This window comes from Lepidochelys olivacea (genome assembly GCF_965140295.1).
Source record: "Lepidochelys olivacea isolate rLepOli2 genome assembly, chromosome: 1".
NCBI classification, from domain to species: domain Eukaryota; kingdom Metazoa; phylum Chordata; order Testudines; family Cheloniidae; genus Lepidochelys; species Lepidochelys olivacea.
In genome coordinates this window covers 345,813,881-345,832,670 of record NC_140411.1, presented here as the reverse complement: position 1 = coordinate 345,832,670, position 18,790 = coordinate 345,813,881, and the positions used below count along the sequence as shown (strand labels likewise).

Sequence of the window (18,790 nt, the reverse complement as noted above, 5' to 3'; positions counted from 1 at the left end):
CATGGAAGGCATGGCCAGAGAATGCTGGAGGTAGCTATGGGGATGGGGATAGGGAGCAGCAGGTGGAGATGGCAGGGCAGGCAGCCAGTAGGACTTGGATTGGTCAACTGGGGATGCCTTGTTCAATTGGATTCACACCCGCCATGTCTAGTTTAATTCACCAAGGACTGTGTCTCCAAGTGCCTAAAGCAGGGAAGCGTTCTGCCTCCTCTCCCCTCCAACCTGTCACACCTTCCTGTGGACGCTACTTGTTCTGCATAGCATTTGGGGGGCGGAGGGGCAGTGTTAACGGAGACGCATCGGCTGAGGAATGATCCAGTGGGTCATACAAGTTGGAGACAATAAAGTAAACGCATTACTGGTAAACGTCAATTTCACCTGACACATCGAAATTGAAGAAGAAGAATATCCATTGAGAACAACTGGCAAGCGCAGCCTCCCCCGCACCACCAGCCTCGTGGCCCTGCAGGGCACCCTCTGCAGCCCCACTGTCATGGCCCCACTCACTCAACGGCCGAGCGTGTGGGGGCCATCCCCAGGCAGGAGCTGTTCAGCAGTGGGATGGCCTCCTCCTCAGCTGGGGTGTCTCTGCTCTGCCACTCCCCACACCTCACGCCTGCAGGGATCCAGAGTCACCAGCCGTGCAGGGAGCCCCCTGCAGCAGCCCTGCTGTCATGGCTCCCTCACTGCTCGCTCACTCACCAGCCCGGAGCACAGAGGTCATCGCCGGGCGAAGCCGTTCAACAGTGGGGTGGCCTCCCCCTCGGCCCAGAGCTCATCTCCATACTCACAGCTCTGGCCAGGGGTCTCAGCTTAGCTGTACCAGGCCGACAGCCCACCCCCCACCCCAACCCCTGCCGCCAAGTCCCAGCGTGTGGGTGTCTTGGGCCCTGCTGTCAGCATTGCCCTAACTCCTCCCTGAATTTCCCACATCTGTGAAAATTAAAATAGAATCATAGAATCATAGAAAATTAGGGTTGGAAGAGACCTCAGGAGGTCAGCTAGTCCAACCCCCTGCTCAAAGCAGGACCAACCCCAACTAAATCATCCCAGCCAGGGCTTTCTCAAGCTGGGCCTTAAAAACCTCTAATGATGGAGATTCCACCATCTCCCTAGGTAACCTATTCCAGTGCTTCACCACCCTCCTAGTGAAATAGTTTTTCCTAATATCCAACCTAGACCTCCCCCACTGCAACTTGAGACCATTGCTCCTTGTTCTGTCATCTGCCACCACTGAGAACAGCTGAGCTCCATCCTCTTTGAAACCTCCTTTCAGGTAGATGACGGCTGCTATCAAATCCCCCCACACTCTTCTCTTCTGCAGACTAAACAATCCCAGTTCCCTCAGCCTCTCCTCATAAGTCATGTGCCCCAGCCCCCTGATCATTTTCATCACTCTCTGCTGGAGTCTCTCCAACTTATCCACATCCTTTCTGTAGTGGGGGTCCCAAAAAGTGGATGCAATACTCCAGGTGTGGACTCACCTGTGCCAAATAGAGAGGAATAATCACTTCTCTCGATCTGCTGGCAATGCTCCTACTAATGCAGCCCAATATGCCTTTAGCCTTCTTGGCAACAAGGGCACACTGCTGACTCATACCCAGCTTCTCATCCACTGTAATCCCCAAGTTCTTTTCTGCAGTTCTGCAGAACTGCCGCTTAGCCAGTCGGTCCCCAGCCTGTAGCAGTCCATGGGATTCTTCCATCTGAAGTGCAGGACTCTGCATTTCTCCTTGTTGAACCTCATCCGATTTCTTTTGGCCTAATCCTCCAATTTGTCTAGGTCACTCTGGACCCTATCCCTTCCGTCCAGTGTATCTACCTCTCCCCCCAGCTTAGTGTCATCCAAGAACTTGCTGAGAATCATAGAATCATAGAATATCAGGCTTGGAAGGGACCTCAGGAGGTCATCTAGTCCAACCCCCTGCTCAAAGCAGGCCAATCCCCAACTAAATCATCCCAGCCAGGGCTTTGTCAAGCCTGACCTTAAAAATATCTAAGGAAGGAGATTCCACCACCTCCCTAGGTAACGCATTCCATTGTTTCACCACCCTCCTAGTGAAAAAGTTTTTCCTAATATCCAACCTAAACCTCCCCCACTGCAACTTGAGACCATTACTCCTTGTTCTGTCATCAGCTACCACTGAGAACAGTCTAAATCCATCCTCTTTGGAACCCCCTTTCAGGTAGTTGAAAGCAGCTATCAAATCCCCCCTCATTCTTCTCTTGTGCCACTAAACAATCCCAGTTCCCTCAGCCTCTCCTCATAAGTCATGTGTTCCAGTCCCTTAATCATTTTTGTTGCCCTCCGCTGGACGCTTTCCAATTTTTCCACGTCCTTCTTGTAGTGCGGGTCCCAAAACTGGACACAGTACTCCAGATGAGGCCTCACCTATGTCGAATAGAGGGGAACGATCATGTCCCTCAATCTGCTGGCAATGCCCCTACGTATACATCCCCAAATGCCATTGACCTTCTTGGCAACAAGGGCACACTGTTGACTCATATCCAGCTTCTCGTCCACTCTAACCCCTAGGTCCTTTTCTGCAGAACTGCTGCCGAGCCATTCGGTCCCTAGTCTGTAGCGGTGCGTGGGATTCTTCCGTCCTAAGTGCAGGACTCTGCACTTGTCCTTGTTGAACCTCATCAGATTTCTTTTGGCCCAGTCCTCTAATTTGTCTAGGTCCCTCTTTATCCTATCCCTACCCTCTAGCATATCTACCTCTCCTCCCAGTTCAGTGTCATCTGCAAACTTGCTGAGAGTGCAATCCACACCATCCTCCAGATCATTTATGAAGATATTGAACAAAACCGTCCCCAGGACCGACCCTTGGGGCACTTCACTTGATACTGGCTGCCAACTAGACATGGAGCCATTGATCACTACCCGTTGAGCCCGACAATCTAGCCAGCTTTCTATCCACCTTATAGTCCATTCATCCAGCCCATACTTCTTTAACTTGTTGCATTGAGGGTGCAATCCATCCCATCATCGAGATCATTAATGAAGATGTTGAACAAAACCTGCCCCAGGACCGACCCCTGGGGCACTGCGCTTGATACTGGCTGCCAACTAGATGTTGAGCCATTGATCACTGCCCAATGAGCCTGTCAGGGTTCCCTCCCCACTCTGAACTCTGGGGTACAGATGTGGGGACCCGCATGAGAGACCCCCTAAGCTTATTTCTACCAGCTTAGGTTAAAACTTCTCCAAGGCACAAATTCCTGTCTTTGTCCTTGTACGGTATTGCTGCCACCACCAAGTGATTTAGACAAATATCCAGGGAAAAGGGCCACTTGGAGTCCCTGTTTCCCCAAAATATTCCCCCAAGTCTCTTCACCCCCTTTCCTGGGGAGGCTTGAGAATAATATACTAACCAATTCCTTTAATAAAAGTATAGACGAGACCCTTTACCTTTAGGACAATAAAATCAATCAGGTTCTTAAAAGAAGAACTTTATTATAAAGAAAAAGGTAAAAGAAGCACCTCTGTAAAATCAGGATGGAAGGTAATTTTACAGGGTAATAAAAAGATTTAAAACACAAAGGATTCCCCTCTAGGCTCAACTTCAAAGTTCCAAAAACAGGAATAAACCTCCCTCTTAGCATACAGAAAATTCACAAGCTAAAACAAAAGATAATCTAACCCATTTCCTTGCTTTACTTTACTTGTAATCTTTAATTTTTGTAATCTTAGATGCTTATTTCAGGTAGGGTTTTAGGAGATGTTCTTTTCCTACCTGGTCCCTGTCTCTGTCCCGAGCGAGTACAACAAAGAGAGCACAAATAAAACCTACCCCCAGATTTGAAAGTATCTTCTTTTCTTATTGATCCTTTTGGTCAGGTGCCAACCAGGTTATTTGAGCTTTTTAACCCCTTACAGGTAAAGGAGGGATTTTACCCTAGCTGTATGGTTATGACAGAGCCTGATGATCTAGCCAACTTTCTATTCACCTTATAGTCCATTCATCCAGCCCAAACTTCTTTAACTTGCTGGCAAGGATACTGTGGGAGACAGCATCAAAAGCTTTGCTAAAGTCAAGGTATATCATGTCCACCACTTTCCCCATATCCACAGAGACAGTTATCTCGTCATAGAAGGCAGTCAGGTTGGTCAGGCATGACTTGCCCTTGGTGAATCCATGTTGATTGTTCCTGATCACCTTCCTCTCCTCCAAGTGCTTCAAAATGGATTCATTGAGGACCTGCTCCATGATTTCTCTGGGGACTGAAGTGAGGCTGACCGGTCTGTAGTTCCCCAGATTCTCCTTCCCTTTTTTAAAGATGGGCACTGTATTTGCCTTTTTCCAATTGTTTGGGATCTCCCCCGATCGCCATGAGTTTTCAAAGATAATGGCCAGTGATTCTGCAATCACATCAGCCAATTCCCTCAGCACCCTCGGATGCATTGCATCCGGCTCCAGGGACTTGTGCATGTCCAGCTTTTCTAAATAGTCCTTAACCTGTTCTTTCACCACTGAGGGCTGCTCACCTCCTCCCCATACAGTGCTGTCCAATGCAGCAATAGGGGAGTTGACCTTGTCTGTGAAGACCGAGGCAAAAAAAGCATTCAGTACGTCAGCTTTTTCCACATCATCCGTCACTAGGTTGCCTCCCTCATTCAGTAAGGGTCCCACACTTTCTCTGACCACTTTCTTGTTGCTAACATACCTATAGAAACCCTTCTCGTTACACTTCACATCCCCTGCTAGCTGCAACTCCAATTGTACTTTGGCCTTCCTGATTACACCCCTGCTTCCTCGAGCAATATTCTTATACTCCTCCCTAGTCATCTGTCCAAGTTTCCACTTCTTGTAAGCTTCCTTTTTGTGTTTAAGCTCACCGAAGATTTCTCCGTTAAACCAAGCTGGTCGCCTGCCATATTTGCTATTCTTTCTGCGCATCGGGATGGTTTGTTCCTGCGCCCTCAATAAGGCTTCTTTAAAATACAGCCAGCTCACCTCAACTCCTTTCCACCTCATATTAGCCTCCCAGGGGATCCTGCCCATCAGTTCCCTGAGGGAGTCAAAGTCTGCTTTTCTGAAGTCCAGGGTCTGTATTCTGCTGCTCTCCTTTCTTCCTTGTGTCAGGATCCTGAACTCGACCATAGTTACAAATAGAAAAAAACCGCACGGAAATAAAAATCAATATTAATCGTCCCAGTTACAAACAGCAGCCCATCCAATTCTGCCAAGCAGAGCCCTGTCTGAGCTTCAGATGCAGACAGCTCCCTCCCCAGGGGCAGTAGCACTGAGCAGGGATCTCTGCACAACTGTGTTTCTGGATGCGGGAGAAGTGGGCAAGGTAATTTATCTCTGATTAATCCCAGAGAATGACAGGATTTGGGAAGGGCCCAGGCAACTCCCGATGAGTTGAACACGTTCCATTGTGCAGCACAGTCACCCCCACCTACATGGGTCGCTAACCACCAAAGAGAAGAAGGAAGGCCACACAAAACGGGCTGCACTGGAGCTGTAGGAGGTGCCGTCTTCCCCCTCCCAATCTCCCCTCCCTGCTGTCCCTGCCTTTCTGCAGGGATGACTGATCTGGAGTAACAAAGGAGACTCAAGCTGCAGAGCTCCCAATCCTAGCAGGCTGCTGGAGCTGGCTCGCTGTAAATTGAACTGTCATGCCATCCCAGGCACTTGAGCTTGGTATCTGGAATGCCACTCAAGTGCCACCTCTGTTGGGCTGTCACCCAGCTATACCGAGCAGCTGGGTTACGATATGGTCGAGAGAGAGAAGTGGAGGGGAGGCAGCAGCACAAGTACTGGTCCACGTCCTTGTGACACTAAACAGTGGTAGGCTTCCAAGCACTTCACCAGCACGGCACAGAGAAGGCGACTCTGTATACAGTGCAGGAGGAAGACGTCTGGCTGAAGGTGATTCACATGGTGATAGGCAGCCTGGCATTCTCCCTGCAGGAAGCTCCTCTCCACTAGCTCCCTCCTGAAAAACTAGGACATCACTACAAGCCCCAGGCAGGGAAGATATGATTGCTCTCTATAAATATATCAGAGGGATAAATACCAAGGAGGGAGAGGAATTATTTAAGCTCAGTACCAGTGTGGACACAAGAACAAATGGATATAAACTGCCCATCAGGAAGTTTAGACTTGAAATTAGACAAAGGTTTCTAACCATCAGAGGAGTGAAGTTCTGGAACAGCCTTCCAAGGGGAGCAGTGGAGGCAAAAGACCTATCTGGCTTCAAGACTAAGCTTGATAAGTTTATGGAGGGGATGGTATGATGGGATAGCCTTATTTTGGCAATTAATTGATCTTTGACGATTAGTGGTAAATATGCCCAATGGCCTGTGATGGGATGTTAGATGGGGAGGGATCTGAGTTACTACAGAGAATTCTTTCCTGGGTGTCTGGCTGATGAGTCTCGCCCACGTGCTCAGGGTTCAGCTGATCACCATATCTGGGGTCGGGAAGGAATTTTCCTCCAGGGCAGATTGGAAGAGGCCCTGGGGGGTTTTCGCCTTCCTCTGCAGCGTGGGGCACGGGTCACTTGCTGGAGGATTCTCTGCGCCTTGAAGTCTTTAAACCATGATTTGAGGACTTCAATAGCTCAGACATAGGTGAGAAGTTTATTACAGTAGTGGGTGGGTAAGATTTGGTGGCTTGCATTGTGCAGGTCAGACTAGATGATCATAATGGTCCCTTCTGACCTTAATATCTATGAATCTATGAAGCAGGGGCTGAAGATTGATGTGATTAGAGCTGGCCAGGAAACTGTTTTCTTGTCCTTCAAATATTCTTGAGAGTCGAACATTTTTCCCCATCTTGAATTGGGACCAAACTTCAAAGTCTTGAAAATGTTCACACACTGAAACACCGGAAAAAAGATTTGTTTGGGTCAATTGAAATGTCTCGTTTTGAGAATTTCAAAACATTTGTTTTGATTTCAACCTTTTCTAACTCTTTTTCAGTCTAATTAGCTGACATTTCTAAACAAAAAGTTTTAAATCCGAAAACTGGAATTTTTCATTTAAAAAGTGTCAACATGATGCATTTTGACAGTTTTGAAATGGGTTTTTTTTTTTCAAAAAATTTTCAAGAGCACGAGGCTCTTCAGCAAGGTATTTCGTCTCAGCAATATATTTCTCCTCTTCCCGGGTATTTCTCACAGGAGCCTTTCACCTTACTTAAAGTGTGGACAGACAAGTGCTTTGTCAACAAATTCCCGAGCAGCTCCAGTTGCGTTTGTCTGGCTGCGCAGTGGCCTGTTGCTGGTTCTCAGTCCGGTTTGTAGTTGGTCCAGTGTCCACCTCTCAAAATGCACCACCACCAATTTAGAGAACAGGCCCCCCTCTTGGCAGTCTCAGTGGGGAAGCCAAGGAATGGGCCTTAGAGCCTGAACTTTAGCCTCCTCCAGGTTAGGTATGAGGCACGTTGACAGGGAACAGGGTGGGGTTAGCTTGCACCTGGCCCGCCTCAGGAGAGCCCATTCTGCACACACACAGGGCATCAGTCTCTAGGGTTCTCAACCCGGCACCTGGGAGAGGGTTACAATTCACTGGAAAAATGGTAGGAGGACAAAGTGCAGGGCTGTGTGAGGTCCTGCAGAGGCTGCTCATGGTCAGTCGCCATCTTGAATCCACTCAATGTGAGGTGCCAATGGTGAGCAGCTTTGTGGAGAACGACTCTTCTAAGATTGCCTGTTGATGGGGAGAGAAACTGTCTGTGCGGGGACACCGCCTCCACCTTGGGAGCCTCACCTGTGGGCAGCATTATTACTGCCCTGTGCCTGGGAGAAGAGAGGGGCCCGTCTATGCCAACAGCCTTTTAGTGGCATTTGCAGAGGGGTTGCGGCCTACAGGAGGAGCAGTTGACACTCCTGGCTTACCGGGGGCATTGCCTAGGGCCATGTTAAAATACCATGAGGCCAGGCTAGGAGAGCCCCTCACATGGAGGTGCTGAGAGCCAGGGGAGTCCTGGGTTCTCATTCTGTGACCACAATTGCAATCCCTGCACTGAGGGGGCGTGCAGGAAGTGCCCCGTCAGTGCATCCCATTCAAGCCACGACCCAGTTCTCCTGCCACACGGGCCTGCAGAGCAGCACAGCCTGTTCAGTACGCTGTCCCTTGGCCCGCACCTCGCTGGGGCACCCCTCCCCAATGGACACTGGGTTTCCACACTGCCTCCTATTGAGGCAAGCAGCGAAATACCACAATCTGACCATTAGCATTTGTATAGCACTTTCCATCTTCACAGCCCTGCTGCGAATTCTCACAACTCCCCAGTGAGGTGGATACAGCATTGCTATCCCCATTTTACTGAAGGGCAAACTGAGGCCAGGTTATTTGCCCAAAGTTAGATAGCATGAGAGCTGGGATCAGAAACCAGGAAACCCTGCCTCAAAGCCCTGCCCCTCAGAAACGAAGCTTCACGCTCAAAGGCTGGGACTTGTTCCACTCAGGAATAGCTGCCGTTAGCCAGTGTGGGGTGTTTCCTAGCTCCCACAAGTAAGGGATCCATGCTACTGATAGAGCAATGGTAAATGTGGGCGAGAGCCTGGGCTGAGTGAGCAGTTTGGGCTTGCCAGGGGACATTTCTCCTCCCAGCCTACCGTTCTGATGACACTATTAACTGGAGGGCAAGGTAGGGTTCAGACTACTTCTCAAGCCAGGCCCGTTTACACAGTGTGCTGCAGCTTCTCACCAAAGGCCTTATTGATTTTGAATGTGATGTAATACCGGTGCTCTCTCATTTCACCCAGTGGGAGGGCGCCCATGGAATATTTATAAAGAGCAGGGCTTCTCTCCACTGGCAACTCTTCAGTTCCATAAATCAAGGCACTCACATTGTACCGTGGGCTCCGATCCCCCACCTATCTTCCCCATGAGCTGCGCTGGCTGCACTTAGCCACAGAGTCCTCCATGTGCTAAAATATGTGTTCATTTCTCAGCCAGCTGGGTACTTTTAACGGGAAGCTTTAACGCAGAGGAGCCTGGGATTATGCTCCGACAGAACCATTACAGAGGTTACCCAGCCCCCAAAATCCCCCTCTTGAGAGCAACGCAGGAGCACTGAGCAGGAGCAGCAGGGACCCTGTTTCATCAAATCGTAGGACTGGAAGGGATGTTGAGAGGTCATCTAGTCCAGTCACCTGCACTCAAGGCAGGACTAAGTATTATCTAGATCATCCCTGACAGGTATTTGTCCAACCTGCTCTTAAAAACCTTCAGTGATGGAGATTCCACAACCTCCCTAGGCAAATTATTCCAGTGCTTAACCACTCTGACAGGAAGTTTTTCCTAATGTCCAACCTACACCGCCCTTGCTGCAATTTAAGCCCATTGTTTCTTGTCCTAGCCTCAGAGGTTAAAGAGAACAATTTTTCTCCCTCCTCTTTGTAACAACCTTCTATGTATTTGAAAACTGTTATCATGTCCCCCCTCAGTCTTCTCTTCTCCAGGCTAAACAAACCCATTGTTTTCAATCTTCTCTCACAGGTCATGTTTTCTAGGATCATTTTTGTTGCTCTTGTTTCCTTGAATCATTTTTGTTGATCTTCTCTGGATTTCCTCCAATTTGTCCACATCTTTCCTGAAATGTGGTGCCCAGAACTGTATACAATACTCCAGTTGAGGCCTAATCAGCACAGAGTAGAGCAGAAGAATTACTTCTCGTGTCTTGCTTACAACACTCCTGCTAATACCTCCCCAAATGATATTTTCTTTGTTTGCAACAGCGTTGCACTGTTGACTCATATTTAGCTTGTGATCAGCTAGGACCCCCAGATCTCCTTTTGCAGTAGTCCTTTCTAGGCAGTCATTTCCCATTTTGTACGTGTGCAACTGATTGTTCCTTCCTAAATGAAGTACTTTGCATTTGTCCTTATTGAATTTCATCCTATTTACTTCAGACCATTTCTCCAGTTTGTGCAGATCGTTTTGAATTTTAATCCTATCCTCCAAAGCACTTGCACCCCTCCCAGCTTGGTATTGTCCACAAACTTTATAAGTGTACTTTCTGTGCCATTATCTAATCTCATTGATGAAGATACTGAACAGAACTGGACCCAGAACTGATCCCTGCGGGACCCCACTCGTTATGCCCTTCCAGCATGACTGTGAACCACTGATAACTACTCTCTGGGAACGGTTTTCCAACCAGTTCTGCACCCAGCTTGTAGTAGCTCCATCTGGGTTCTAGTTCCCTAGTTTGTTTATGAGAAGGATCATGCGAGACAGTATCAAAAGCCTTACTAAAGTCAAGATATACCACATCTACTGCTTCCCCCCCATCCACAAGGCTTGTTACCCTGTCAAAGAAAGTTTTCAGGTTAGTTTGACACAATTTGTTCTTGACAGATCCATGCTGACTGTTACTTATCACCTGATAAGTGTTTGCAAACTGATTGCTTAGTTATTTGCTCCATTATCTTTCCGGGTACTGAAGTTAAGCTGACTGGACAACAGTAAATGTGGGGAGAGCCTGGGCTGAGTGTGCGGTTTGTGCTTGCCAGGCGACATTTCCCCTCAGCTGCTCTTGATGAGCCCACTAACCATTGCCATGGGCAGCAGGCATCTGATTCACTGAGCTCTGCTGTTTCTTCTGGAGTTGGTTCTGCAGAGCTGGTTCCTGAGGAGGTTGCAGGATGCTCTGCCTGAACCCAGACTCTTCCCCTTTGTGTTATCAGGCTCTGGAGCCAGTTATCAGAGTGGCCGGGCAGGCTGCAAAGGCTTGTCAGGCAAGTACCACGCCAAGCTCACTTTCCACTTGAGGGAGTGCAGTCCAGTGGGTGGGGCACAAGACTGTCAGTCAGGAGACCTGGAGGTTCCGGACTGGCTCTCAGTCCAGTACCCAGTGGACAGGTGCCTCTATTACAGAAACCAGCACCATGGTTGCCGTTGATTTGGTGCTCTCGTTGGCAGCCTCAGCAAAAAGACCAAGGGTCTTGGAGACTGCGCTGTCCTCTCCCCAGCCTCCAGGAGTCTTTAGCTGGAAGCTGTAGACTATGCACGGAGCTGAGCGTCAGGACACCTGGCTTCTAGTCCTTGCTCTGTTGTACGCTCGGAGTTGTCCCATCCCCTCTCTGTGAAGTGGGGATAGTAACTCAGAGCCACCCAGTGCTATAAGCAGTATATGTGAGCAGGCAGACGCAATCAGTGATCCATCACCCTCGCTGCCTGGAGGTGCCGGGGTGGGGTACTACAACATGCCTGACCTTCCCATGGCAGCTTATGGCCATCCCCTGCCCCGCGCAGGGCCCCGGTTCGTGGGCGACGACTTCGCTGTCTGCAGTGCTCCCTTGCCTGCTTTGTGGAGGGATTCTCACACAGCACGTCAGTGTCCAATTTCCCTGCCCCGGAAGGCGGCCTGTGGCTCAGCAGGTGGCTCGGAGCTGTTTACAGGACACCTGTCAGCTATTTTGGCTCCTTGTCCTTTCTGCCTCCTAATTATAAAATTGTGGATCCCATTGGCGACAGGGGTTTTTTATGCACAAAATGTCAAATTGCAAAAATTAAAAATGTAAATGATGGTGTCTAATTAACCAGATGACAGCAGAGCACAGCTGCGAGTGACAGTGACTGATTGCCTTCTGCAAACTTTGTCCTCCAAGACCTGCTGTACCCGGGGGAGGAAGGACATTGAAAATAGCAACTTCCTTCCAGAGACACAGCCTGGTGTGCAAAGCCCTGTGCAGCAGCCATAGCCCCGTAGCTCCAGATCCCGGCGGGGAAATCCCAGCCCCATGGCAGTCGATGGGAGTTTTGCCACTGGGGCTGGGATTTCAGCCCCTGAGCAGGTTGGGTGCACAGGGAGCTCACTGCTGCACTGGGCCAGCACGTGTGTTTATAAGACAGATCTGGGGGGAAGTAAGGGGAGATGCTGGTGGATTTTTGGTGGGGAGGGGCGCAAGGGTGCAGCGGGGTTGTGGGCGGGACATGCTGGGAAGGTTGGAGCGTGTATGGGAGTGTGGACATGGGTGTGGATGCATATGGGGGTGTGAATGGAGTTGGTATAGGTTGTGTGTACTGTGGGTTGTCTGTGTTGAGATATTGGGGTGAGAGGAGATGCATGCAGGGATGCACGTGGGGGTACAGGCTGGGGGGGGACATCTGGGGGCATGCATATGTGCAGTTGGCGATGTGGGTGTGGCATGGGGTTGCCAACAGTCCCGTATTACAAGGGATGTCCCTTATTGAACTAGAAAATTGCCTGTCCGGTATTAAATCAGTATCAGGTACCTTTTATCCTGGCATGTGGGGGTGGTTTGTATGCAGTTGCTCGGGCTCTCTGCTCATCACGAGAGCACCAGATCCCCTGCTCCTAGCAAGGGGGTTCTCCGATTCCCTTGGCTGGCAGTCTGGTTCCATAGTCCCCACGCAGCACTAAGCACTGGCTTGATCCCACGTTGTGCGTGACAGGGGTTTTGATTCAGCAGAACTGGACCAGAGCTGCAGAACTGAGCTCCAGAGCTGAACTCACCCAAAGTCGGGGGCTGTTTGAAGCCTGGGTTTTGGGTTGGACCCAGCTCTGCTCTTCTGCCTTGCACAGCTCTCCTTGAACCGGCATTGCCACTGCTCACCCGCCTGAAGGGCGGCAGCTTTGGCCAGTGCACGGGACTCCTGGTGCCGAGCAGGACAGTGAGGGCAGGACACAGCGTTCCTTAGACAGGGCCAAAGAAGAAAGCCACAGCTGAGCTGCAGCCTGGCCGTGTTGGCGGTGTCCGTTCTCAGGACTAGCCCTCTCTATATGTTGTGCTGTCACCCAACAGGACTGCATGTTCCAGCTCACTGGGGGGAAGCAGGCAATCCCCGGAACCATCAATAATTGTCTAAGGCCCCAGCTGGTGTCCTACCATCTCCAAAGCCCTGAGGCTGATTAGAGCACACGGTGGGTGCTGTCGTAAATAACAACCCCTGATGCGTGGGTGCCAGTCGAGCATGAAGATCTGCCCTTGGAACACAACATCATGGGGGGAGAGAGGGGGAGGGGGGAGATAGAGGGTGCTTAGTCTTTTGTGGATATGGGGGAAGATTTACCTTGGATTCTTAGGGGAGGTGATCCCACGTTGGGGAGAGTGGTTCAGTGGTTAAAGCGCAGGACCGGGAGCCTGGAGGTCTGGGTTCTTTTCCAAGCTCTGCCTTTGACTCACTAGAGGCACTTAGGGGCACTTTTCCGCTCTGTGCCTCAGATTGCCCATCTGCAGCATGAGGCGAAGGATGCTGACCCCCTCCGAGGGCTGTTGTGTTTTCACACCCAGGAAGTGCCCCAGCTCCCATGCTGCAAATACGCACATAGCTTTTCCATACCACCTGCCTGTTGTTAACTGGCAGCCCTGGCCAGCCCAGATCCACGCCTGTTCCCCAAGCAAACATGTGGCTCTCTCCATTCCCCCCTCAGGTACTACTCGGACATTGGCAAAATGCCGGCGATCAGCGACCAGGACATGAACGCCTACCTGGCGGAGCAGTCTCGCATGCACATGAATGAGTTTAACACCATGAGCGCACTCTCCGAGATCTATTCCTACGTGGGCAAGTACAGTGAGGAGGTGAGCGAGAGGGGAAGTGGGGTGTGCTGCCAGATTGCCTGAGGGCACGGGCTGGCCAGCCCAGAAACCCCATCGGCCACCAGTGCGCGTCCGGTTTATTTTCAACAGAGGGCTTGTGCGGGTAAGGGATGGAGAGCAGCAACTGGGCGCAGGCGTCCCACCTGGCCTGCTGTCCTCCCTTGTTATTTCACTCTCAGCCTGGCCTCGCTGTGGAGTGACTCCAGGGGTGAATTGGGCCCTTCAGGGTCTACTTCCCAGTGTTTGCTTCCTGTTCTATATCCCATAGAGCACCCCGAGCCCCATGCCATAGAGCACCCCGAGCCCCATGCGACTGAATGTCCATGGGCACCAGCACCATGCTGGAGACCCTGGGTGCAGAGACACAAGGAAGCTGATTTCAGCTCAGATAAACTCAGGCTGTCCAGCTGAGCATGGTGCAAAGCGGGAATGAGGAGAGTTTTGCCTGGGAAGGGGCGTTAGTTACAGCCGGGCTGTGTCTCATGAGCTACTCCAGGCAAGCAGGAAATTCTGCAGTCTAATTAAAAAGAGCTGATTTAACCACTGGTGCGGATGGCCAACATCTGCCAGCACTAAGGCGAGGGATTAGCAGGGAAAAAAAATTCTCTCAGGCCGCTAGAGAAACAGAAGCCATTCCCCAGTCAGATCCAGACAGAGATGAGCAGGGGAGAGGGCTCTCACTTCTCTCAGTGTTTGTGAGCCGAGCCCTGCGCAGATACAAATGTATATCCGCGTATATCCGCATCCTCGGCTATAAATTTGTATCCATGCAGGGCTCTATTTGTGAGTGGACCTGGTGTTTGACAGGGGCTAACTGCACTGGCTAGAGCCAGCAGGCCCTCTGCAAACTATTCCCCCCACCCTATGCATCACAACACTGCCATTGGAAGGCAGTGCCCCCAGACTGCTTGACTCGGCCACTTCTAGCCAAACCTGCAGCCCACATCCCCTGCTCTTTGGTCATTAGGTTTCCTAACAGCTCGGCTGGCGCACTGACGCCGTTTCAGTGCCAAGCCCTCGAACAGCTCTGCCGATGCACCGTACTGGGCAGCATTCCCTGCAAAGTCAGTCCGAGGGACATCTCTGCAGCATCCCTTGTGACTTCAGCCCTGAGTCCCCAATGCATCTCCATCCTGACCTTCAGTAATAGCTGCTATGCCAGAGTCTGGCACCACCTCCCTCTGCCAGGGTTTCTTAGCCCTAAACCTGCAGCTCCCCTGCTGTTCCAGTCCAGGGCTCTCACCCGGCTCTGCTCCAGGTCCTGCCAGCTTCTCTTGAGCAGAGAGAGGCCAGGTGTGCTTTGCGGGGCAGTGCTGTCATGATGTGTGCCACTGAGGACTGGGACTTTAAATGGCTAACAGCATTTTCACTTGGGATCTACAGCCCAACCCTTAGGCCCTTACTCAGTGGAGTAACTCTGCTGGAACTACTCATTGGCGAACGGCTGCAGGATCAAGCCCCTACTTGGTATCAGAACCTGAGTATCCAGATGCGAAGGGTTAACGAGATAACCCTTTGCAGCAACACCAGGACAAGGACGGTGTTTAGTACTCGAAAAGCACTCATGTCAAAAATCCACAGCATTGTTCTGTTAAAGGCCCTGTAGTCCCCTACAGTCCCAGGTCTGCCTTCTCTTGACTGGGCGCCTCTTGCCGCATAGGGTGAGTGTAACGTAGCTAAGATTCTGCCCTGTACAGAGGGGCTGGCACATGGCCTATGAGCCACTGAACTCTGTGGCTGGTAGGGTGAATTGGACACTTCCCTCCAATCAGTGCAAAGTAAAACAAGTGTATTTAACAAAAGGATTTAGGATTAAGTGATACCAGCATAAAGGAATAAAGATAAGGAAGGGTTACAAGCAACCAAAGGTAAAAATACGCTTCTAAGCCCAAAACCTGATTTAACAAATTAGCCTCTCTTCTTCCCAGAAGGGTTTCTCACCTCGTGTCTTTTCCTGCCTGTCTGGCCAGGATCCTTCACACATCTCAGAGTGCCTGGTTCCTTTTTCGTCAGGTGAAGGATAACTTAGGGATGGGCTCCCACTCTCTTTACAAACCGGGAACCTTTGAAATGTGTTCTCAGATAACGTTCCTTTTCTCCTGCGGATTGTAGAGGTCACGCGGGCTGCTGAAGACTTCGTGCTGGTTCCTCCCCGCTGGTGTTAGTTCAGTGGCTCTGCCCCCCACTCACTAGGCTGATGGCTTTGGTTACCGTCTCTGTAAATGGACCTTCACTGTCACTTGCCTGATGAGCAGGCTGCTCAGCCAAGCAAATCCCCATCCCTTTGTCTAGGGCAGACTGGGCTTATGCCTTGTTTGCCAAACACATTTTAAGAACATAATTCTAGCCCATATTGCTAACCCTTTGTACACACCTTGTACACACACCATGCCAGTGATTGGTGGCACCCGTGTGCCACCAGTTCGTATATGATCCCTCACGTGACACCTCTTTGGTACAGATTGCGACAACAGCATGAGGTGTAGCGAGTACGTCAGGCTGCAGACACAGAGCAGTGGACCACCAACGGGCCTCTGCATCACTGTGTGTAGCGGGAGAGGCGATGCCTGGAGCACTGCACATGGCCTGCCTTTGAATGAGGCGCTAAGCCAAGGCCCCATCTGTCTGACAGGCAGACATACAGAGCCTGGGACAGCTGGGGAAGAGATTAGAGGAAAACCCCATTGTCTCAGCCAGCAGGCTCTCTCAAGGGAGTAGCTTGTAAGGCCCAGACAGTGAAAGCACCCTGCTAAGTGCAGAAGGGGTGCTGCTTCGGCCTGCACAATCACTGTCCTGTCAGAAACTCCCTCCCTGCTTGGTAAAATGCCTTGTGAGGCCATGGGCTAAGCTGACCCAATCCCCCATCCCATCTACAGACAGCCTGACCCTCGTTTGTGAGGCAGGACGTGGGCCTGCTTGTAATTAATGCCGCCATCTTTCCTCTCTCTCCTTTGCAGATTCTCGGAGCCCTTGATCAAGACGACCAGGCCGGGAAACAGAAACTCGCCTACAAACTTGAACAAGTCATAACCCTCATGAGCATAGACAGCTGAGAACTGGCCTGCCAGGGAAGCCCTGGGAGGGAAAAACCAACCCGTGCCTCAGTCAAGATCACCATCTTTACCAAGTGCAAGTGTAAGCAGAGTCACCTGATCAGCGCTCTCTCTCTCTTCCCCTCTTTCCCCCTCTCTCCAAACCTATAGACCAGGCCCCAGGGATTCCCGGGAAGTGATGGTGGAGGAATCTCAGCTTTGGGGGACATCGAGACATTCAGGTGGAGCTCTCTTGTTCACAGCTCCTCCTTCCTCCCTCACCCTAGAAATACCATATCAGCTGTATCCAGATGGGAAACTGGAAGGTGGCCTCTGCCATGCTGCTTTAACTGCCCTCCTGGTCCCATAGCCCCGGAGCGGCCGTGGAAACAAACTCAGTATTATTAGAGTCTTGCCAAGGGGAAGCTACTCCCCTTTCTTCGCCTGCCTCCAGGGATCCTAACGGGGGCAAGAATGAACCTGGATCCTCCTCCAGCAGAGCCATTCCAGCGCCTTTGGTCAACCTCAATCCCAGAGGAGGGAATTCAAGGCAGTTCTGGGAAGCCCCAGGGACCTGGTTAAAACTGGAGCAAGACCGTCGTGGCACTGGGGACTCTAACTGTCTGGGTGAACAGCAATGTGAGCCGTTCTCCAGGGATTGGGGGAAGGTGGGGCCTCACCTTGCCCCTTGCCCCATTTTTCGTACGTTTATTATTATTTTTAAAACAGATCTGTGTCCCTCCCAGTCTTTCCTGGTGTGTCCTGTCGACTGTATAACTGCAACAAAAGGCTCTCTGCCTAATTGGACCCCATTGGTGGTAACCGTGTCCTCCTGGTGGCGTATAGCACCCCGTTTCCAAACACGCCCTGGAGAAGACAAGCCACAAGGAGCCACGCTTCATTCTGGCCTTCAAAATCGTGATAGCCCAGGAAATGGATAAGTTCTACCACGGGATTTTTGTTTGTGTCTCTTTCTGAGCTGGAACAAGATGGTTTTTGTTGAACAATGTGGGGTGTTTGCTGCAAAGCGTGAGGGTAGGTCCGTGGGACAATAGTCAATAACTTCCTCTCAGGCTGCTCCCAGGAGGAAGTGACCTCGCTTCTAGGGGGGAAGTGACCTCACACGTAGTGGGCCTTTTTCTTAAAAACAGTGCAAAGTTTTCTTCTTTAATATTCCAAACTAAGTGACTGTTTTTCAGCAACACCGAGCCACCCTCTTCCCCCTTGCTCTCCCGCCCTGTCCCCAGACGTTCCTCATGTCCCACTCCCATCTCCCTCCCCAACAATTGACTCGTTTTTAAAGCACAGCTGGTGCCTGCAAACTATCTCCCTGCTCCTTCCGTCCCCAGTGCCAGCACTCATCTACTTCCCCTCCCTCCCGAGGTTACGTTTGTCTCGGAATGGGCATGGATGGGAGATGATGCTTGACCAGTCCACTCCCCCAGAACAGCTGCGTCTCCGAGGTCCAAGCCATCTTGTAATGAAACACAGGAGAGACCCGGTCCTCTTCTCGTTTTGTACGATCGCAAACTGCTTACTTTGATACCATCTCAGCTCAGCGTGGCAGAGACACCGACCCCAGAGCACAAACCAGAAAACCTCGATTTTGGCACAACACTGAGCGAGGATGGAAGGAGGCGATGGGTTTGCACCCATCCCTCAAGGAAAACAAGAGTGCTTGCAAAAAACATGCACAGGAGTGGACTGGAGCCGCCTGCAGCCAGCTGCTTCCGTCCACAGAGGATAGGCTTTGGAGGATGCAGGAGAGAGGACATCTGTTAGGTGTGATGGAGAGGTGATGGTCAGATCCGGTCTGGTTCATATATCTTGCTATGAAAGCAAAAGCACTGTGTGACAGCGTATTGCCCATGAATTGAAGGGTGGGCAGGGTGGGGGAAAAGAATTAGTTATCAAGCTGATTTCATTCATCCACACACTTAAATACAGAGACAGTGCTTTCAACAGTAGATAGGAGGCTGTTGTAAGATTTATATTCAAACAGCAAAGCTTAGGGACACATTTTAGTTTTTAAATACCAGACGTGTATGTGTGTGTGTGATTTCTTTTCGTTGTGCTTGCTTTCTTTTACGTTGGTCAACTGATTGACTTGTCACGCACCTTATGGACATTTCAACACTTGCTAGAGGACTGAGTGCTGGGGACATTTTGGTTTGGGTTGGCAACGTCATGGTTTTAATAATTTGGTTAGGTTGCAGTGTGTCCCT

At 50.7% G+C, this 18,790-nt stretch overlaps 1 protein-coding gene across 1 annotated transcript in view; it reads left to right on the top strand.

The window, feature by feature from the left end:
• PLXNA4 (plexin A4) overlaps positions 1-18,429 on the top strand; it is a 577,512-nt gene extending 559,083 nt beyond the window's left edge. Inside the window, exons 30-31 of the mRNA XM_084633028.1 lie at positions 13,365-13,515; positions 16,491-18,429. Coding sequence (XP_084489154.1) covers positions 13,365-13,515; positions 16,491-16,586 — 247 coding nt within the window. The 3' untranslated portion in view covers positions 16,587-18,429. The remainder of the gene's footprint in view (positions 1-13,364; positions 13,516-16,490) is intronic.
• The last annotated feature ends 361 nt before the right edge of the window (positions 18,430-18,790 follow it).